The sequence below is a fragment of the Rhincodon typus genome, chromosome 21, assembly GCF_021869965.1.
Source record: "Rhincodon typus isolate 14 chromosome 21, sRhiTyp1.1, whole genome shotgun sequence".
Classification (NCBI taxonomy): Eukaryota; Metazoa; Chordata; class Chondrichthyes; order Orectolobiformes; family Rhincodontidae; genus Rhincodon; species Rhincodon typus.
The window spans coordinates 18,724,159-18,748,034 of record NC_063352.1 but is presented as its reverse complement, the minus strand read 5'-3'; the positions used below and the strand labels follow the sequence as shown (position 1 = coordinate 18,748,034).

Sequence of the window (23,876 nt, the reverse complement as noted above, 5' to 3'; positions counted from 1 at the left end):
GCAAAATATTGTCCTGTATTCAGTGAAACTCTATGACAAGAAAATGGGCAAGCATTGTAGATAATTTTCAATAGCTGGGATTGGCACCTTAATAATTTTGTTTGAAAACACCCATTTAGCTGATATTACTTAATTCTGAAATTCTTTATCCCAGAGGATTGTAGGTGCTTGGCTGCTAAATACGAGGCTCAGTTAGATTCTTGGCTCCTCTGAGAATTGAGGGATTTGGGGAGTGTGCAGGAGACCAGAGTTGAAGCCCAAGAGTAGGGAAGTTCTTTTACAGTTGTGCAGGGCATAGTGAGACCACATCTAGAGTACTGTGTACAGTTTTGTTGTCATTGCTTAAGAAAGGTTTAATTGAACTAAATCAGTTCAGAAAAGTTTCACTCGACTGATTCCTGGGATGGAAGTGTTACCTTATCAGAAAAGATTGAGCCTGTATCCCTTAAAGTTTAGAAGAATTAGAGATGATCTTATTGAAACACATAAGGTCCTAAGAGTACTTGACAGGGTAGTTGACGCTGTTGGGATGTTTCCCATTACAGGAGAGACTAGAATTAAAGGGACACAGTTTAAAAATAATGGGATTAAAAATAAGTCAAGGATTATAGGAACCAAAAGAACTATGGATTCTGTAAATCGGAAACAAAACCAGCAATTGCTGGGAAAGCTCAGCAGGTCTGGCAGCTCTGGAGAGAAATCAGAGTTAATGTTTTAGGTCCGGTGACTCTTCCTCAGCACAGGATTATGGGGGCTAGATAGGAAAATATAATTGAAGCCCTGCAAGCAGATCAGCCATGATCACATCAAATGGCAGGACAGTTTTGAGTTGCCTAATAGGTATTTTTGCCTCTAGTTGTTCCATTTGTATTATACATCAGGTGTGAAAGTATGTAGTTGCAGAGCAGGCTCAATGGCCTGTTTGATTTATCCTTTTATTTCTTCTGTTCTTAACATTAAAGCATATGTCTCGGGAATACCAGTAACACAAGTAAAGGAAAGAATCGGCATTATCAAAGGAGTCATCTTGTCAGATATTAGAATCCCATCTGTCAGCCCAGGTGAGCATCTAAACTCCTTGGTACTGTTTGGAAATGATCATGGAAGTCACTGCTGTGTCCTAGCTAATTGTTACTCCTTAGCTAGCACCACCAAAACAGACTAAATTTATTTCATTGCTGTTTGCAGGGCCTTGCTCTTAGCAAATTGTCTGCTGCATTTGGCTGCATGGTAAATGCAGCCATCATGTATGAAAGGCCATCTTTGGGTGTGAAGTGTTGTCATGGCTATTGTGTGGAATTAAAACTGTGTAATAAAGACTCACTTGATAGTACAGAACTCAAACACTGCTGGGAAGTGACACATTTCTGAAGCTTTTCATTTTGAACACATCAGGACAAACTTGTCTTCCAAGTTTCAAGCTACTACAGTTTATGCTACAGGACAGTAATGTGCTGATAAGATGGTAAATCAGCTGTGGCCAATTCGGTGTTATGGGAAAGGCAATGGAGAATTATAAACCATAGTACTGAAGAATTATGCTCCAGAATTAGCTGCATCCCTAACTGAACTGTTATAGTGCTGCTATAACACTTAATATCTGTCTACAAATACCAAATACTATCCCTTCGGTCTATTCTTAATTATCAGTAAAGTAATGGAAGGGATCATCACCATTCTTTAGAATGGAATTTGCTTAGCAATAACCTGCTCACTAACACTCGGTTTGGGTTCTGCCAGAGCCACACAGCTCTTGGCGTCATTACAGTCGTTGTCCAAACATAAACAAAAGTGCTGAGCTCCACAGAAAAGGTGAGAGGCACAGCCCCTGACATCAAGACAGTATTTGACAGGGTATGGCATCAGAGAGCCTTGGGAAATTGCATTCAATGGGGCACTTAGGTGAAAACTCTCCACTGGTTGGAGCCAAATCTGAAGGAACATGTTGTGGTTAATGGAGGTGACTTGCTTCAGTCTCAGGATCACACTGCAAGCATTCCCGAACCCAATCATCTTCAACTTCTTCATCAGTGACTTTACCTGCACATAAGGTCAGAATTGAGAATGTTCACTGATGATTGCATAACACTAATCACCATTCATGATTCCTCAGGCAGTGAAACAGTCTCTGTCTATATACAGCAAGACCTGGATTACATCCAGGCATGGACTGATAACTAGTCACTCTACACAAATTCCAGGCAATAATCATCATCTTCAAGAAAGAATCGTTTATTTTATTTATTCATGGGATGTGCGCATCCCTGGCTAAACCAGCATTTAATGCCAATCTGTAAGTAGCCAGATCAGGTAGGGACAGCAGTTACCTTCCCTAAAGGTAATTGGTAAACCAGATAGGTTTTTTCTGCCTATCAGCAATGGATGATGGTTTCATTAGACTCTTGATTCCAGTTTTTTTTATTGAATTCAAATTTCACCATCTGCTGTCGTGGGTTTGAACCCAGATCTCCAGATTATTACCTTGGTGTCTGAATTAACAGTCTAGTATTAGCTAGGCCCCCTAATCTAATCAACTCCACTTTGCGTTCCACTGTTATTACTGTTGCTGAGTCCACCATTATCAAAATGCTTGATTAGAAACTGAATTGGATCAGCCATATGAATACTGTAATTCTGAGAGTTGGTTAGATACTTGGAACTCTGATGAGTAACTTGTCTCCTAACTGCCCAAAGCTTGTGCACGATCTGAGGTCAGGACTGAGACAGAATACTCTCCACTCGCCTGATTTTGTTTAGCTCAAATAACACTCAATGCCATCCAAGATTGGCACTTCATCCACCATCTTCAGCACTGTCTCCCTCAACCACTGATGCATAATATTAGCAGTGCGTACCATCTACAAGATGCACTGGCAACTCACTCAGGCTTCTTTGTCAGCACCTTCCATACCTGTAACATCTACCAACTAGAAAAAAAAAGGGCAGCAAATGCAGGAGAACATCACCTGCAAATTCCTCTCCATGACATATATCACTTGGAATATGAGACTGACTTAGACCTACACCACTGCTTCTTCACTATCGCTGGGTCAAAAGTCCAGAACACTTCTTTCCTAACAGCACTGTGGTTGTACCCCCATTGTCTGCAGCACATCAAGAAAGCTCACCACAATCCACAACTTTCTCAAGGGCAGTAGGGATGAGTGTTAAGTGTCTAGCCTTTGACTCTTGCGTCCCGTGAACAATTATTTTAAAAAGGCACACCAAACTCCTGGGTAATTTTTTAAAAATGCACACATCTTCATCATATTCCTTCTATTTACAGAGTTGATCCCTGAATATGAATTTTTGTCAATTCTAGCAAGTTTGTGAATCTTTTTCAAAATGTATTCTTTTTGGAATGTGGGAATCGCGCCTGGCCAGCATTTGTTTGTCCCTAGTTGTCCTTGAGAAGGTGGTGATGGTGAGCTGCCTTCTTGAACTGCTGTAATCCATGTGCTGTGGGTGGACCAACAATGCCATTTGGGAGGGAGTTCAAGAATTTTGACCCACTGACTGTGAAGGAATGGTGATATATTGCAGATTCAAGATTGAGAGTGGCTTGGAGGGGAACATGCAGCTGGTGATGTTCGTATCTATCTGCTGCTCTTGTCTTTCTAGCTGCAAGTGCATAAGGGTTTGGAAGGTAATGTCTAAGGATATTTTGCAAATTTCCGCAGTGACCCAGACTGCTTTCAGCAGCAAGACTAGCGATCAAGATTTGGTACAATGACATAATGAAAGGACGTTATTAAGCTGTAGAGGGTTCAGAAGAGATTTATCGGGACAATGCAAGGAATGGAGGCTTTGAGTTATAAGAGAGGCTGGCTAGGCTGGGACTTTTTTCACTGGAGTGTAGGAGGTTGAGAGGTGACCTTCCAGAAGTTTATAAAATAATGAGCGGTATAGATAAGGTGATGGCAGGAGTCTTTTCCATAGGGTGGGAGGTTACAAGACTAGGGCACATATTTTTAAGGTGAGAGGACAAAGATTTAAAAAAAAGACACGAGGGGCACATCTTTTAGAGTTTTGTGTGTGGAATGAACTTCCAGAGGAAGTTGTGGATGTTGGGTACAGTTACAACATTTAAAAGATATTTAGACAAGTTCATGAATAAGAATTGTTTGGAGGGGTATGGGCCAAGCGGAGGCAGGTGGGACTGTTTTAGTTTGGAATTATGTTAGGCATGGACTAAGTTGGACCGATGGGTCTGTGCCCGTGGTGTATGACTAACTCTGTGGCTGAAGGTGTCTCATATATGTTTGACAGGGGCATCTGTGTATATTTTAACCGGACGATGCTGACTCTGATAGGTTGTGCACCTATTAAAATATGAAAGAGTGAGCTTATTTTTGATTATTCAGCCATGATAATACACACCTTCTTTCTCATTGGTAACCTTGCATGTATTACAAAATCTTTGGCCTGCTGTGGACAATGGAGGTTTCATTATAGAACTGAATTGAGCATTATCCCAGCCATCTTCCAATGCATTTTTATATGTTGTACCAACGATTTGTGAAAATAAAACCCTCTCATTCTGTGAATTCCATTTACACCTGGTAAACTTTGTCCGATGCTGACCTAGAGAATCAAGCAATTTTGATTCATCTATATTTTAGCGAGTGTGGTACATATCTGCTCATTTTCATTTGGAAAGTTGTACCATGTATTTAATAGACACTTTTTTTTTTTGTCGGTTTTGAATGACACTTGCAGCAGAAACTTTATTTTGGCAATAGATATGTTATTTTATATATAATATTGCAGTGTCAGTTCTACATTTTTAATTTTGGCTTTTTACTTGAGGCATTGCCTGATTTTCGCTTCATATGTAGTGATAAGAGTTTCTTTTTTAATGTTTGTTCAGTTGCTGAGTTAAGTCATTCAGCTGTAATAATTCTCAAAGTATTGAGTAATAAAATTGGCCAAGAAGTTTATATGAAAAAATCACATTGAGTGTGTATTTTTGGGGTCAAAATTTTTTATTTACTGTAGGGCTTCTCTTGAGGACTAATTTTTTTTTTTATTTTTCAGGAGCTATGTTTTCATTTCCATTAACACTCTATTAGGTAATTCAATTTTGTTGAACCATTGCATTCTGCACTTGTGTTAGTGTATAGAGTATTTAAACTTGCACTGATGCATAATCGCAATAATTCACAATATCCTCAACAATCATCACCATTAAACTTAAAGTCACAACACACGAGGAGAGTATTAATGTCCTAAATACCACAGTATTTAATTGACATAAGACAATAAGTATCACATAACAAGAAAAGTTTTTTATTTAAAATAACTGACACACTTCTGTGCAGAAACCATTGCCATAACAGAACCTCCACTGGCTGGTTGAGATCACAGGTAAATGGTTGCATGTTTATTTCTAATAGTTGCTGCACCTCAAATAATTCAGTATGAGAAGCTTTGAGTTATGACAATACATAAATGCAAATCTTTATGGAAATAAAACAGTCCAGTGATAAATGATTAGATTGACTGTGTTCATTATAACACTATCTCATTGTAGTATTCCACCTGAGCATCTGCAACCTTAAGCTAGAGACTCCACTTTTATTTGCAGGAATTCATTATATTAGTTTTCTTCATTCTCAGCTCAGAGTTATGTTGTTGAAAGGTTATGTTTGCTCCCCAGTATTGCAACCCATCTCCCCTCCTTGAGGCCAGTAGTCCCACTCCTTGGGTTCTGGCATGTCCGTTTCTGTTATTGCCGTACTAATCTATTTGCTCCAACAATGGGCTAACTTTTGTCCACATTTGCTGATCAACTTATCAGAACAGGAGAGAGCCAGCCTGGGAAGGAAGAGCACCTCCTCAGATATTCTGACTGTTCCATGTCTGCAGCCAACTTTTTCTCCAGTTGGTTTCCCTGTGATTGACTTTTCCTGTGCCTTTTGGCAGAGCATCCACCAGTTGCCACCATTTAGTTTGAATGCTGGTGGGCTTATTAACATTATATGTTATCAACACTTTGGCGAAAGCTAGAATCTTTTTAAAATTACTTTTGCAACTCAGTCCCTTCAGATTTCTGCTGCTCTTTCTCCATTATTTCCCCTTTAGGCTAAAACTCCTCCTCATACAGGACAGTTATGAAAAGCACTATTCTGAAACCAGTGCAACCATTGGTAGACCATCTTGTAATAATGGTGAATTTGTAGTTTCCTGCCCACTTTCCAGGGAGCCAATTGACACACCAGGGGCTTTTTGTGATCCTTCCTAGTACCAGGTCATTTGAGGTTGGCAACTGAAACCAGTCATCGCCAGGAGTTCAACACACTGCCATTGGGTCACTTTGGCTTTGGGATTTGTTTACTTGGTCATGCATACAAAGCAAATTATAGATAGCCCCTGTTTATGTCTGTTTTTCTTTCTTTCACCCTTTGTCCAGTTATTATTCAAAATTTCTCAATTTCATTCCAGTATTTGAGTTGTTTTTTTAATTTCCTATTCGACTACTAAGTTTGCATAAGTGTGCAGCACAAAATGTTTGAAGCTATTTTTAGTGAAAGGATTAATTCAATTCAGGCAGCTTTAAAGTCTGAAAATAGAAAAGGTTTTGGTAATCATGATTTACAATATGATATCAATTTCAAAAGATGGAATTTTTACTGTTATTTGTCCTGGATGGTATTCAACTTCAGAAAAACAATATTGAATCATGAGCATACACTCTGGCTGATATAGTGTATTTTATGTCTGGGACAGATATGTGGGCTGGATGGATAGCCAGCCTTTGCATTGTCAGCTTTATTTTAATTCACTCCTAGGTTGTGGGTGTCACTAGCTAGACCAGCATTCATTGTTCATCCCTAGCTGCCCTTGAGACAGTGGTTCGTGAGCTGCAGCGTTGAACTGCTGCAGTCCATTTGATGTAGCTACACCCACGTTTGACCCAGAGAAATTGAAGGATGGCGGTATGACGATCTGGAGGGAAATTTGCAGGTGATGGTGTTCACATGGACTTGCTGCTCATGTCTTTCTAGATGAAGTGGTCTTGAGGTCAGAAGGTGTAGTCTAAGGAACCTTAGCAAATGTCTGCAGTACTTGCCGTAAAATCAGCATTTGTGAAGTAATCTGAAGGTTGCAGTGTTGAACCGCTCACTGAACAAAGTTTTGAACATCTTAACATAGTCTTGCTAGGGTGCAATGACCATGTTTTTAATATATAACCCGATGTAAAACTGGCCTTACAATGGATCATAATTTCTAACTACAATTGGTCTCCCAAATCAAATTGCAGTTACATAATAATGGTAATAGTCTTAATTGATTAAAATATTATCATATGTACATAACATACATTTAGTAAGCTTTGGCAATTCCCTTTCAGCTGAGAATTGGTTGTAGTTTGGATGTACATTTTGTTTTTGCACTGTGTAAGTATAGAGTGAAATACAGAAATGCAAATTTGTTTTTTGAATGTCTTTCACAGCTCAGTAATTCTCATGGTTACAGTGAAATATTTCAGCATTATTAGTCCATCAAGCATTGAAGGTTTGAAAACAGACGTCTATCAGGATTAAAAACAAAAAAAGAACTATGGATGTTAGAAATCTGGAACAAAAACAGTTATTCCTGGAGAAACTTAGTTCTGGCAGGATATGTGGAGAGAACTCCGAGATAACATTTTGGGTCCAGTGACCCTTCTTCAGAACAGTTCTGAAGAAGGATCATTGGACCCGAAACATTAACTCTGAGTTCTCTCCACAGATGCTGCCAGACCTACTGAGTTTCTTCAGCAATAACTGTTTTTGTCTATGGCAACTTTATCTTTTATGCACCAGATGGACTGCAGCATGCCAACAGCACAGCGCATCATCATCTTGAGGGCAATAAGGGATAGACAACAAATGCTGGCTTTAATATTGATGCGAAAGAAGAGAACAATATAGCAAATAAAGCTAACACAGTGTGGAGCTGGAGGAGCGGAGCAGGAAAGTTGACGTTTCAGGTCGGGACCCTTCTTCATTTCTGTGCTCCTCCAGCTCCACACTGTGTTATCTCTGACTCCAGCATTGGCAGTTCTTACTATCTCTAATATAGCAAATAAACTGTTAAACAGACACTGCCACCTTTTGGGTGCTGGTGGTTCTATCAGCTCACCCACAAAGAACTTGAATAAGATTTGGAGACATGGCTGCCAGTGGTGCGATGATGAAAATTGGGAATGTACAAGCGACCAGAATTAGAGGAGAATATATGTCTTGAACATTCCACTTTCAACCGAATTGTCACTCTGTTCCTTGATTACACTTTTTCATAGTCATCTTACACTCTGGTGCAATATTTATCTTGCCATTTTGGGTGCAATAATTAAGCTTAGCAATTTCTTTTTAAACAATTCACTGCAAGATTTTAATAAGTATAACAGATGCACATCCATGCTGCCCACCATTGAGATGGACTTTAGCTTGCGAATTGGGCAGGAGACGACTTTTCAAATACTATTAACAGCAAGTAGCTCAAGTAATATGAGCAATTAACGCTACTTTGTTCCTTGCATTCACAGGGTGACATAAAAGGGTACCTTCGCAGTCAACAGCATGAACAAAGCTCCCATGGTTCGGAGCTGCTACAGAGAATGGCCTGTGAGATTGCTGCTGGACTTGCTCACCTGCACAAGCATGGTTTTGTACACAGGTGTATATTATGATTATTATTAAGATCCAAATTACTGTATTCTTTTGAGCAGATTCCTCAAAATAAGTACATTATCTTTGTTTCCCTTTTGTTTGCAAAGATGGCAGGTGACAATTGGGTCAAAAAATTGGATTGCAGACAATTTTAAAGGATCGTCAAACAAAATATTTGCAAAAACTGATCGTGCTTAAAATTTATCTGAAAGTGTGACAGGAGAGGCAACATGCCACCTGACCCAAGAAATTGTGTTTTCTAGGTTCGGTTTCAAATCTATGTAGGCCATTTTGTCGACTAGTATATTCCTCTAACTTTGGCACCAAAGTCTTTTTTGTTTATTTTTAAGTAAAATAATTTGAGTCTGTTAATTGCTGTCAAGCTGGGTGTGTTGATAATGCTGTTAAAAGGATCTAAATTTAAGAATTATTAGCTTGACAAATTGGTAAGGCATTCTAAGGCTCTTGCATGACTCCGATGATTTGGCAGGTCAAGGTATTATGTGTTCAAGGACTAGATGTTTTTGCAAGGGGGCGGGAAGAGAAAATATGCACAGACAAATTGAAAATGGAGCTTGTTTCTTTTTTGAAGTCTTGGTTCAAAGTACACAGTAGATTTGCATGTTTGTAAACAAATGGTTGCACTTTAGTTTAGATTTTATTTGTGCTTTGGTTTGTGAACTAAGAAATCTTTTAAGCCAAGAGAACTGTATACAGAAAAATATTACCTGATTTTGCAAGTCTGTTTTTCCTACTGAGATAACTAGCCACTTGAACAGTGCACTAAAACAGGATGTATATTTAATAATGTACTTTCTGTGGATAATTATGTTGTCAACCATGCAGTTGATCCATTTCAATGGATACTGAACAGGGACAAAAGATGTGAATCACCAGATTTTTTTAAAAAAGGCTAGTAAATCCTTGTGTGCCAAAATTTACATTGACAAATATTACAGTCTGGACCTAAAGTGGTCTTCGGCTAACCTCATATATTCAACTTGGAATAATTCAAATTGGAATAAGACACAGCTGATTAAATTACATAAATGCTCTGCCTGTCTGGTCATTACTGCCAAATATGATGAGCAGACAGTTTAATGTGACAGGTCAGTTTACATGGGATTTATTTTGATGCACTAAAGCAAAATTTTCATTTATGCAATGATCTCTCCAAAGCTAAACAACAGTGCTAGTATTGGTAGATCTAGTGTAATTATTTGTACAGTCAATGATGGTGCTGTTGAGCAGACTGAAGAAAGTGGTGGATGTTTTTTTCCCCCAAAGATTATTTTTGCATTTTTTAAAGCACTTCGATAACTCATTTTTGCTGGAGTTTCAATTTTGTGGAAATGAGCCATTGGTGAAAAATGTGTTCAAATATTGTAGTAAGTAAAAATTGCTTGTTCTGACAGTTTTTTAATAAACTGCACAAAGGAATTATGTCTGCCATTCTAATGCATCAAGCTGTAACTTTACAACCCTCTCCCCAGATACACAGTCAATGCCTGCCCCTCTGTTCATCCAATTGTCAGAGCATTGATTACTCTGCTCATCCAATTGTCACAGCATTGATTACTCTGCTTTCTATTCCTGAAATGTACTGTGGAAAACCACTTGTGCTCCTGAATGTTGGATCCTCTGTTCATTTCTGTGTTCATTTCTGGCAACAATATCCTGCTGCTGTCTGAGTACGTGGAAAAGCTCCAGCATCAGTGATTTTGTTGCTGGTGGTGATTCGAAGCAGCTGAAGTGTTTTGTTCCGCCCTGTTGCTTTGACCAACTGCTTTGAGATTGCATGGATTTATTCCAAATGATATGGGAAGTAGTGTTGTAGGAGAAAATAGTTGTTTCCTTTGACTAAAATGATACTGATCACAGACAGTTAAGTAGTTTCACTGTTCTTTCTAAAAGCTAAATCTATATATTCTATTCGTGCATAGATTATTTAGAATTACATTTTCAAATTCAAGCAATTTTGTATAATATGAGTGTCTATTCAGCATATTTATGGAATTGTAAAAAAGCAAGGCATTCAGTTCACAAGGGTACAAATCTAAAGTTCTGCCTGGTTCAATTATTTGGTTGCAAATTGACACAATCATAGAATGGTTAAATTATTAATGAGTGACCTTGATGTGCATGTCCACAGATCCTGAGAGACGCAGAGTTAAAGTTTCGAGTCCGGTGACCTTTTGTCAGCACTGAAAATAGCTGGGGAAGGGTGGTATTTATGTTGATGAAGGGAGTGAGGTTGGGGTATTGGGGGAATAGAGTACGTGAAGGCAGAGCCCAGAGCGAGAGAGAGAAAAGGAATAGGCAAACAAAAAAATTGTTGATGATAAACTGAGAGAGATAATTGTTAGGAAGATGCTAACAAGAAGTGTAAATTATTGAAAATGGTTTGGCTGTGCTGGGAGCATCCCATATACAGCAGAGTTTGGGAGAAGCTAATGAACAATGAAAGAGGCCCACTCTAATGCTCCAACAAGGCCCAATGCAAGGTGGAGGAACAACACCTCATCTTCCACCTAGGTACCTTTATACCTGTCAGGACTGAATGTTGAGTTTACCAATTTCAGAACGTGAACATCTTTTTCCTTGTTCGTTACCATCCCTACACCCTCTAGGTCCTTTTACGGGTCAAGTGCTGGAAACTGGGATTAGAGTAGCTATATGTTTAATGACTGGTGAGAACATAGTGGGTACAAAGGCCTCTTCCTGTATGGCAAAACTCTTGACTATGACCAAGGAGGAGGCCATTCAGTCTGCGGCACCTGTGCAGGCTCTTTACAACAGTAATTTAGTTTGTCCCTGTCACCTTTACTATTCTTGTAACTGTACAATTTTTTTTATCTCCTATGGGTACTTATCCAAATCCCTTTTTAAAGTCATGATTATGGTGGAAGCAGATTCACTCTTGGGTAGTACATTCAAGATCTTAACCACTTGCTGCTCAAGGGATTTTTCTCATATGCCCTTTGATTTATTTGGCAATCTCTTTGAATCTGGATCCTATGGTCCTTGACTTTACTGGCACTGGGAACAGTTTCTCTCTCATCCAGACTCCTTATGATTTGGAAGTTTGATTAGCCATTTTGTGTCAGAAAAATGAAGGGTAGAAGGAAGAATTTGAATTCATAAAGCACTTCATCCCATTTCTCAAATTCTAAAAGTACTTCACATGACTCACCTTTACATGCAGTGATTGCTGTGTTGGCAAACATGACAGTTAATTTACGTACAATCAATAATGAGAAGCGTGACCAGTTAATCTGGTTTTTGATGATAGCAGTTAAAGTATGAATCAAAAAATAGAAAACAAGCAGGTCTGGCAGCATCTGTAGGAAGAAAGCAGAGTTCATGGTTCAAGTCCAGTGACTCTTCATTAGAACTGTTAGTGGCCAGGAAAATGTGGTATTTATGCTGAAGCTGAAGTTGGAGATTCACCAGACTCCATGTTAATTCTGCTTTCTTCCTTCAACTGCTGCTAGACCTGCTGAGTTTCTCCAATTTCAGTTTTTGTTTCCGATCTTCAGTATCTGCAGTTCTTTATTTTATTTTGGTTGAAGGAGGAATGTTAAGCTAGCCATTAGGAGAATTGTACAACATAGTAGAAGGCCATTTGGCTCATTGCGCCTGTGCTAGATCTTTGAAAGAGCAAATCCATTAGCCCCATTTCCCTGCTTTTTCTCGATAGCCTTGCAACATTCTCCTTTTCAAGCATATATTGGTTTCCTTTTCAAATAAAACTGTGATATCGTCAGTTTGCACTTAAGCTATAGGAGCAGGCAGACGGTTCCTCAGTTTAATGTCTCAATTAGTATCACTGCTAGTTGGGGCCTGACTAGTGCACTTTAGAATCTCCAGCAATGCAACAACTTGATTGCTTCTTTAATTTAGTGAAATATTCTATAGAAACATTCTAAAATAAAGTATGACAATTAGCACAAAAGATAAGACTAAAAAAGCAAATACTGTGCAACAAAGTCAAAAATTGCTGGAAATACTCGGCAGGTTTGCTACCATTTGTGGGGAGGAACAGAGTTGAAGTTTCGGGCTGAGATGACCTTTCATGAGAGAGGTTTCAGTTTTATTACTTAACTAAAAGTCATGTTATGCTGCTGCATCTCAACATTGCGTCTGCACATTTCCCCTACCACTTTCTTGCTTAGTTACATTCCTAGCCCCTCAATTGTGCATGGCTTTTATCTCTAATACCTTAATGAACATAGAATGACTCCTCTCTGCTTCAGTTGGAACATCAAAACTGATAGTGAAGGAAATGCAACATAGCCTTTTGAAATGCAAAACTTAGGCATTCCTGTTGATGCTTTGTAAGAAGGGTTTGTTTGATTGTTGTACTGTAGTTTTTAAAAAGTCCATTGAAAGTTCTAAGATGTCACGTTGTAATGAGCTCAGAGGTTGATCATAATTATGGTGAAGATGGGTCACTGGACCCAAAATGTTGTCTCCACTTTCTCTCCGCAGATGCTGTCAGACCAACTGAGTTTCTCCAACAATTTCAGTTTTTATTAATCGTAATTATGCTGGAATAATTTTCATTAACATTTGCCTAAGGAGAACTACAACTGAGGACATTCCTCAGTGAATGTGTATAAGGAGTGAAAAAGCGATCAAATGCTTGAGTGGTTTATTGAGTAGGGTTCATTTTTACATTCAGATAAAACACACTAAAACTGAATACCAGTTTTATAGAATTATGGTAAATGTTATCATGTTTAATTTTAACTGTTAAATTTTTGTTTGACAATGTTAATGAAATTGTCATAAAGAGCTGCTGCTTGGATAGAACAATCTTTGAGATGATACATCAGGGCAACATGTTTGACAAGCTTTCAGCCATCTGACCTCATATTGCCTTATGTGGATTAATACCAAATTTTGTTATCTATTGTGTAAAGCATCTTGGAACAATAAGTGCATTCAGGGCCATTCTATAAATGCAGGTTGTTGTTTTGGAAGCCTCAGTTCTATCCTTCAATAAGGCTACCGGACTGGTCAACTCTCACTTCAATTGTCTTAATAATTGAAGCTTCTAAATTGCCATCAAAACAGGGGACTTTCTACTCAACTGGTTAATATGTTGTTTGCAATATTTTGTAGCTTTTTTGAAAAGCAAAGTATTTGAAGCAAAAACAGACCACGTTCTAATTCTCTTTACATGTTCCAGTTCACCCTTCTGCTATGGGGAGGCAGGGAAGCAGCGTTCAGTTGCATCAGTTGGCTGATTGGCTGGTTTACAATGCAGAGTGATGGCAACAGTGTGGGTTCAATTCCCACAATGAGGTTACCATGAAGGACTCTCCTTCTCAGCCTCTCCCCTTGCCTGAGGCATGGTGACCCTGAGGTTTGATGAAGCTTTCGCAACTTTGTCTTTTTAATATGTTGGAGAGGATATATATCTAAAGTTACCTATTTACATGTGTATAAAGTTTTCACTCATCATACAACACTTACTTTTGCCAGAAGATGGCAATGTGAACTCATTTTTATTTTGGTTTACATCAGGCATTTTATCAAATTTGTTACTTCAGTAGATTGATTTATCTTTTCGTCACAGTGCTCACCATGTACTGGAGGATGTTCCTTTTACCCTGTTGGCTTCCATAGTTCCCCACTATTGTTGCGTTCTATGCTTCCATCGTCTTACCTGCAAATTTGATTTTATATATATGTTCCCCTTTCCTCAATCTGTCATCCAATAATTGATCCAATAGTTGCCCATTCCCATCCTAAAATCTTGTTTTGTAACATTGAGTTGTAAATCTGGCTGTTAATGTTATCATTTAAAGAAAGCAGTTGCTGAATACTAGCTTTGGAAGCTGGTCGGTGGAGAACTGCAAAGCTGACTGATGCCAGAACCATGAGTCTGTGCATGATTCCTCTAAAGTCATTAGATATAACAGCCAGGACATATTTGATTTAAAGTTCTCCCTTCTGGTAGGTGGGTGCCCAGGTATCTCAATCATTAGAAGAGAGTTCTTGAGCAGACGACAGGAAGAGGGACAATGTAATGTACCAGAGGAATTTCAAGATAGGTTTGGGAGGGTGGGAAGAGAAAGGAGCAGTTAGGTAAATAGGCATGCTGAATGTGTTTGAAGAGAAGGTGAAGTTCATGGTGCTGGAAACCACAGTATCCTCTAGCCTTTGAAAGATTGAAAGATAATTAATGATCAGTAGACATAAAGTATTGCATTAAAAAAGTGGCAAAAATAACATTAGTAAACTTGACTAAAAGTTGCAAAGCTTTGAAAATACGGACAGATATATCTCAACTTGACCTAAACAAATGTTATTCATCCATCCTCTTGCATCTTGTGAGATCTTCACTTTAATATATATTAGTTGCTATGTTTGCATGCAAATGAATAACTTCCAGAGTAATTTGTTACCTTTAAATTGTTTCTGATGTACTGAAGGAGTGAAAGCTGCTATTTCAATGTATGTCTCTTCTATCAAAACAATGGAGGTTATTTTTTGCTAAATCTGAAATTAAAAATCTAATGACGACCATGAAACTGTGTTGATTGTCAGGGAAAAACCCATCTGGTTCACTAGTGTTCTTCAGGGAAGGAAATTGCCATCCTTACCTGGTCTAGCCTACATATAACTCCAGACACACAGCAAATGTAGTTGACTCTGAACTGCCCTCTGGGCAATTAGGGATGGACAATGAATGCTGGCCTAGTCTGTGACACCCACCTCTTAGGAATGAATAAAAAATTGTTTATGTAAGTGTGTTCAAGTGAACAAAATATTCCACAAGGCTGATTTTTAAAAAAATTGACAATAAGGTTGCATTGCCTGATTTGTATGTTACTGAAAATGTAATCCTTTTCTTGATCACAAATTATCTATCAAGAAATTATCTGACTGAAGATAAAGAAGAAAATTAAGAATGATCTGACTGAAATATTGAACTAAAAATGTACAAGCTTGCTGTAGAAAGAAAAGAAAATTTCTTTTTGAAAGTTACTGAAACTTTGGAATTGTTATCCTGCTCATTTTTCACACAACTAATTAATAAAGGTATGTATATAGTGACCCTTGAGTTCTTGTTCGTGACTCCTATGTAATTATGCAGGTGATGGTCTAGTGTTATTGTTGCTGGATTATTGATTCAGAAACCCTGGAGTGCCAAGTTCGAATATGCCATGGCAGAGGGTGGAGTTTGAATTTCAATAACAAAATATGTGGAATCACAGGACCAGATCAGGTATAGCCCCGAACTTTATGAGGAGCTAGGGAAGAGATTGCTGGGCTCCTTGCTGAGATATTTGTATCATCAACAGCCACAGGTGAGGTGCCAGAAGACTGGAGGGTGGCTAATGTGCCATTTTTTAAGAAAAGTGGTAAGGAGAAGCCAGGGAACTGTACACCGGTAAGTGTGATGTCAGTGGTGGGTCAGTTGTTGGAGGAGATTCTAAGAGACAGGATTTACATGCATTTGGAAACGCAAGGACTGATTAATGGTAGTCAAACATAGCTTTGTTTATAGGAAATTGTCTCACTAACATTGCCAACGTCATTTTCCGAGTGTGGGGAGTCCAAGACTCGAGGGCATAGGTTTAAGGTGAGAGGGGTAAGATTTAAAAATTACTGAGGGGTACCTTTTTCACACAGTGGGTGATGCGTGTATGGAACGAACTGCCAGAGAAAGCTGTGAAGGCGAGTACAATTACAACATTTAAAAGGGATCTGGATGGGTACATGAATGGGAAAGATTTAGAGGGATATGGGCCAAATGCTGACAAAAGGAACTAGATCAGTTTAGGATATCTGGTCAGTGCAGATGAGTTGGACAGAAGTCTCTCTATTTCTGTGCTATATAACTCTGTGACTCTGAGATTGATTACTTCGTGAACGATTACCATGAAACCATTGTCAGAAAAAGCCATCTAGTTCACTAATGTAAGTTAGGGAAAGAAAGTGCCATCCTTATCTTGTCTGGGCTGCAATGTAGTTGATGGAACAGCCCTCTGAAATGGTCTAGGAAGCGGATTGGTTGTAAAAGTCTCAAAGAAATGATGCCACCTGGCATCAAACACAGCACCAGAAACTCTTAACACCTGGGGGCTAATGCCTAAATTGGGTGAGCTTTTGTCACAGACTAGATCGAGCAATAGGTAAGGCGTGATTCCATGATGAAGACGGTCCAGACACCACCAAAACCATCCCTGAATATGTCGTGTCCCACCGACAGGATGGACACAGTGGTATACAGCTGGAAGGGAGTTGCCTTCTGAGTATGCACTGTTGAGTCCAGACAGCATGAGGACTAATGGCAGATCAAACATGGACTCGGAATGCTCTTGCTGATTACCACATTCTGTCCTCCCTCGGTTATCAAGTCAGCTCCTTCAACATTTAGAGGAAGCACTAAGGATTGAAAGGATGCAGAATGTACCCTGGAAAAGGCATTTCAACTGCCAAGAGTGGCTCAACATCACCACTAATTGAGCTGGTTGTCATCCCAGAGGATATTTCTGTAAAGTAGGTCTGATGCATCTGTGGTAGTATCAGTGAGAGTGACCACACAGCCGTTGTAGAGATGAAGTTCTGCTTTCACATTGATAATACTTCCATTGTGTTGTATGGCAGTATCAGCATACTAAATGGGAAAGAATTTGATCGGATCTAGCAACTCAATATTGGGCATCCATGACGCACTGAACATCCATCAGAATCAACTTAATCTATAACCTCATGGTTGACCATACCCCTCACTGTACCCAGTATAATCAAGCCACAGATCAACCCTAGTACAGTGAAGAGTGCAAGATAGCATGCCAGGAGCATCATCAGGCATATCTAAAAATGAGCTATCAACCTGGTGAAGTTGCAAAACAGGACTACTTGTTTGTCAGATAATACAAGCAGCAAGTGATGGAGCTGAGCAATCCTACAACCAACAGGTCAGATTTAAAGTCTGAACTCCTACCACATTCAGTTGTGAATGGTGGTGGGCAATTAAACAACTCAGTTGAGGAGGAGGCTCCACAAATATCCCATCCTCAGTGATGAAAGAGCCCAATTCAAGAGTGCAAAAGAAGCATTCGCAATAATCTTCAGCCGGAAGTGTTGAATGGATGATTCATTTTGGTCTCCTCCAGTTGTCCCCAGCATCACGCATACCAGTCTTCAGCCAATTCAATTCAATCCACATGATATTAAGAAACAGTTGGAGACACTGGATAGAATTATAGAATCCTTTCGGTGTGGAAGCAGGCCATTCAGCCTATTGAGTTCCACTGACCCTCCGAAGAGCATCCCGCCCAGACCCACGTCCCCTCCGAACTTATCCCTGAATTTCCCATGGCTAATCCATCTAGCCTGCACATCCCTGGACACTGTCACAATTTAACGTGGTCAATACACCTAACCCTGCAAATCTTTGGACTGTGGGAGGAAACCAGAGTATCCAGAGGAAACCCATGCAGTCACAGGGAGCATGTGCAAACTCCACACAGATGGTCACGCAAGGCTGGAATTGATTCTGATCCCTGGTGCTGTGAGGCAACAGTGCTAACCATTAAACCATCAGCTACAACACCGGTATCTACCAAACAATGTGGAAAATTGGCCAGATATTCCTTATATGCAAAAGGCAGAACAAACCCAACTTGGCCCATCAGACTACTCTCAATCATCAGTAACATAATGGAAGGTGTCATCAACAAGCAGCACCTGTTCAACAATAACCTGCTTAGTGATGCCCAGTTTGGGTTCCACCAGGGCTGCTTAGCTCCTGAGCTCAAGAGAGCCTCGGCTCCAACGTGAATTCCAAAGGTGAGGTGAGAGTGACTCCCTTGACATCAAGGGCACATTTGAGCAAATTAACCGTAAGAAACTCTAGCAGAACTGGAGTCAATAGAAGTTGGGGAAGGGGAAACTCTGTGCTTTTTGGAGTCAGACCTGGCACAGAGGAAGCATGGTTGTGTTTGTTGGAAGTCCATTATCTCAGCTCCAGCACATCACTGCAGAAGTACCTCATTGTGTCCTAGGCCTAACCATCTTCAGATGCTTCATCAACTATTCTGTTCATCATGAGGTCAGAATTGGGAACGTTTGCCAGTGATTGCGCAGTATTCAACACGATTTGCGATTCCTCGGATACTGAAGTAGTCCATGTTCAAAGACAGCAACTCGCTTCATTCTAACGATGAGTGTACCTACTCCTCCAGGGTTGCAGTGGTTCTAGAAATCAGCTCGCTACCATTTTCTGCAAGACAGTTAGAAATGGGCAATAAATTCAGATCTGGCCAGCAAAGCCTACATCCCATGACTGAAGAGAAAAAAAGCAAACAGACAATTCCATACTGGCATATTGAATTACACACAGTTCTCATTCATTAATACTATACTGAGACATGGGAAACAAAGTGCAGCTGGTCACAAAAATACCTTTGCAAGGTTATAGGTAGAATTACAAAGCTGCTTCCCCAAAGAGATTTGAGTTTCAGATGTATAGATCTTTAAAATGCCACGAACAGGTGCAGAAAATGGTCAAGAAAGTTAATGGAATGCAGACCTTTATATCTAGAGGACAGGAATGTAAGGATGCAGAAATTAGGTTGTAGCTATATAAAGTCCTGGTTAGACCCCACTTGGAGTACTGAGAACATATCTGGGTACCATACCTTAGGCAGGATGTTTTGGCCTTGGAGAAAGTACAGTGTAAATTTACAGGAATTATACCTGGATTTGAGGGATTAAGCTATGATGAGAAATTATACAAATTAGACCTGTTTTCTCTAGAATTTAGAAGGCTAGGAGGTGATTGGATCAAAGTCTTTTAAGATATTAACAGGAAAAGGCAGGATAGATAAAGAGAAAAATATTACCAATAGCTGGAGATTCTGGAACCAGGGCACATAGTCTTAGAATTAGGGCCAGAACGTTCAGGGCAGATGTTAGGAAATGCTCCTATACACAAAGAGTGGTAGATTTTCGGCGTTCTCCTCTGCAAACGGCACTTGATGCTAGGTCAATTGTTAATTACAAATCTGAGATAAATTTTTGTTAAGCAACATATTAAGGAATATGGGCCAAAGGCAGGTATATGGAGTTAGGCCACAGATCAAACAGGATCTCGTTAATGGCAGAACAGGCACAACAGGCTGAACGATCTCTTCCTTTTCCTATGGTTTTTTTAGCTACAGCATTGTCCAGTTCAATTTCTGGTCACTGGTAGCCTCATGATGTTAATTGATTGCTAGCACACAATAAGTTCACTCCATTGTAGTAATTGTATTTGTGTACACAACACTTTGGAGAGATACCAATGTTTCAAATGATTTTCTGAAAAATATTCACCACCATCATTGGTGATGTTCGTGCAAGCAAGTTATTGTTATACATTGTTGTTCTTCGCCTGTATGTTGCTAACTAACTTAAGAATTTGTCCTGCATAATTGTTATTCTAAGATGTTCACTAATTCTTTGCAAACAGATCAGCGGATTATTATACTAATATTTAAATGTATAAAAACTGATGTTAATTACTCTAGATCCTGTTTGCTGAAGTCAGAATCCTTTGAGATGTAGTGGTTTATTTTTCTGAACAGCTGTTTGTAAATGCTTGTGAAGAGATGTGATCTGTTGGGATGTAGAAAAGCAAAGAAACTAATGGTGAAATGGTCCTCTATTTTATAACGTATACTGTGCAACAGTAACATTTCCCATTAACCATTATCCTCTTGGGAGAAGTACCCATATTTTGAACTTCTGATGAAGCCTGATTAGTGATGAGCAAAGCTAGTCTTAGAGTACTTGAGCTAGTCTGTGTTTGTTCTGTTATGAGAATAATTATTGTAATGACAAGTTATTGATTTGAATATGCTCAAAAGTTCTTTCTGACATTTTTTTTTTTTAACCTTCCTTTTCCTAATTGTGCATTGCTATCATCTCCACCTTGTCAGTGACCTAGCACTGCGGAATTGTTTTCTCACAACAGACTTGACTGTAAAAATTGGCGACTATGGAATAGGATTCAGCCGGTACAGGGTAAGCAATTTTCCCCTTAAGAGTTTTTCAGTCTTGTTTTGTATGGCAGTTACTCCAGTACTCCTCTGCGTGTGTCACTTGCCGGTAACTAAGTTTACTGTGATTTCAGACTAAAATCTGCATTGTTTACAGTATCAGTATTTCTTTTATTTATGTAGAGCTGATGCAGTGAATCAAATTGCATGTAGGTAAATGTGTGAAAATTATTAGCAAATGGTGTTGTTTTATACTACAGAATATTTGAATACAACGCTGTGATTTGGTAAACATGCATTTAATAATAATCACAAAAAAAAATCCACTTGCAAAATCAGTAATATTGAACGCTGCACCTCTTTTGCTCTGCATTTCTGAATGAGGTATTTTAATTGAGTGGAAAATGGTTTAGTTCTCAATTATCACTGTTATTGAACTTCTCGATGCAGTGCTGTTATGGTGTTAGAATAATGTTGTGGTCAAAGATGCCTCAAGCAAGCTAAGTTTAATAGCCAGCCAAGGCTATGTAAAAGCAACATATCATTTGACTAAAAGGTCTCCTGTGATGAGCAAATTTTGTATTATGCAGGTGGTGGTTTTGTAACGTTAACAAGCCTGTAGTGTAATGGCGTTTAAAAACTTGAACAAGAGACAAAAAGTGCATTTATTCTTTACATCCGGAGACTTTTTAAGTACAAAAGGTACTATAGCATGTTTTACATAACACATCCAAAATTGGCCACTGATAGCTGCCTCGTTTGCACAAAATGATTTGTAGGATGTGGATGTTTTTTTAAAAATTGACCGACCTTGCTCTCTGGCCTCTCCTGTCTCATTCTCCCAGGTTGAATAGGATGCCTAGTGACAAACCATGTTTTAAAAAGAAACACTACCTGGTTTATTTTTCAGTATCTAATAGTTCATTTGTTCACAAAAATCTATTTTATTTGTGTATGATTACTGTGCATTGTGCTATTGGGTTTTTTAAATATATATAACACTTCACCTTGTACAACAACAATTGTTATTTAAGGCAAGGTTACTTACTGTAAAATGTTTATTACAGCACTACCTCCAAATTATAATATTGTGACTAGTATCCCTTCATGGCAGAATATAATTCTGTTGTTATGATTATGGCATAGCATCCCAGATGCGGCTAGTTGTAACTTTTTTTATATTTTGAATAAATCCGGTCATTTTTAGCCATTAGTTTTAAAAAAAAAAAATTAGTTCAAAATTTGCTGACTGACTCTCTGACCTACAACTGCCTACCTAGCATGGCCCACAAAGGTCTTTAGCCCCAGATTTATGTGGTTAGCTATCAGTGCTTTTTTGAAGCGGCTGCATCCATGTCAGGTATACAAATTGTACATTGAAAATCAGGGCAGGACTTATACACTTAATGGGGAGTGTTGCTGAACAAAGAGATCTTGCAGTGCAGGTTCACAGTTCTTTGAAAGTGGAGTCTCGGGTAGATAGGATAGTGAAGAAGGCATTTGACAGGCTTGCCTTTATTGGTCAGCGCATTGAGTATAAGAATTGGAAGGTCATGTTGCTGCTGTACAGAACATTAGTTAGGTCAGTATTGGAATACTGCATGCAATTCTAGTCTCCCTCTTACACGAAGGATGTTGTGAAACTTGAAAGGGTTCAGAAAAGATTTACAAGGATGTTGTTGGAGGGTTTGGGCTATAAGGAGACGCCAAATAGACTGGGGCTATTTTCCCTTGAGTGTTGGAGCCTTCGCGGTGACCTTAGAGGTTTATAAAATAATGAGGGCATGGATACACAAGGTCTTTTCCCCAGGGTGAGTGAGCCCAAAACTAGAGGGCACAGGTTTAAGATGAGAGGGGAAAGATTTAAAAGGGAGCAAAGGGACAAATTTTTCACGCAGAGGGTGGTGTGTGTGTGAAATGAGCTGCCAGAAGAAGTGGTGGTGGCTGGTACAATTACAACATTTATTAGGCATCTGGATGGGTATATGAATAGGAAGGGTTTAGAGGGATTTGGACTAATTGCTGGCAAATGGGACTAGATTTATTTAGGATATCTGGTCAGTATGGACAAGTTGGACTGAAGGGTCTGTTCCTGTGTTGTATATCTCTGACTCTATATAATTGTCACAGCCACTTTCTTATGTTATTTAGACTGCACATAAATGCAACTTTGCAACTGTCTTTCATTTCTGGTTGCAAATAGCTGATATTTCCGTACAATTTGAATTTTGCATAGGTTATCACAGTAAAAATAAACATATATTTTATAATTTAAATAGAAGCATAGAAAATAGGAGCGGCATAAGGCCATTCACCCCTTCAGCCTGCTGTGCCATGCCATTCAATATGATCGTGGCTGATCAATGAGTTCAATACCCTAATCCAACCTTCCCCCAATATTCCTTGATCCCTTTAGCCATGAGCTATATCTATCTCCTCCTAGAAAACAAAAGTTTTGGCCTGAGTTGCTTTCTGTAGTAGTGAGTTTATCGGGCTCAGCACTCTCTCTGGCGAAGTAATTTGTCCTTGTCTCAATGCTCGGAGGTTTTCCTCTTTTCCTTAAATTTATGACCACTCGTTCTGGATACCCCCACCATTAGGAACATCCTTCCTGCATCTAACCTGTCAAGTCCTGTTGAGAATTTTATAGGTTTCTATGAAATCCCTCCACATCTCTTCTAAACTCTATTAAATACAATCCTAACTGACTCAATCTCTCCTTGTATGCCCTGCCATCCCAGGAATCAATTTGGTAAACCTTTGCTGCACACCCTCTACAGTAAAAACTTCCTTCCTCAGATAAGGAGACCAGAACTGCGCACACCATTCCACACTAATGCCTGTATAACTGCAGCAAGACATCATTGTTCCATACTCGAATCCTTTCACTGTGAAGGCCAACAAACAGTTTGGCTTCTTTACTGCCTGCTGCACCTGCACGTTTACGTTCAGCGAATGTTGCACAAGGACACCCAAAGTCTCATTGAACAGTCCCCTCTCTTAATTTATAGCCATTCAAATAATAATCTGCCTTCCTATTTTTGCTATCAAAATGGTTATTCTCACATTTAGACACATTACACAACATCTGCCATAACAAGGTGTAGAGCTGGATGAACACGGCAGGCCAAGCAGCATCAGAGGAGCAGGAAAGCTGACGTTTCGGGTCTAGACCCTTCTTCAGAAAAAGGGTCTAGACCCGAAACATCAGCTT

At 39.2% G+C, this 23,876-nt stretch overlaps 1 protein-coding gene across 4 annotated transcripts in view; it reads left to right on the top strand.

The window, feature by feature from the left end:
- Positions 1–23,876, top strand: part of lmtk2 (lemur tyrosine kinase 2) — a 105,260-nt gene that overhangs the window by 56,503 nt on the left and 24,881 nt on the right. For 3 of the 4 annotated variants that reach the window (XM_048609444.1, XM_048609445.1, XM_048609446.1), the window contains 2 exons: positions 8,534–8,664; positions 20,603–20,687. In XM_048609444.1, coding sequence (XP_048465401.1) covers positions 8,534–8,664; positions 20,603–20,687 — 216 coding nt within the window. Of the gene's footprint in view, positions 1–8,533; positions 8,665–20,602; positions 20,688–23,876 lie in introns of those variants that run through there. The other variant, XM_048609447.1, reaches the window with a different exon arrangement.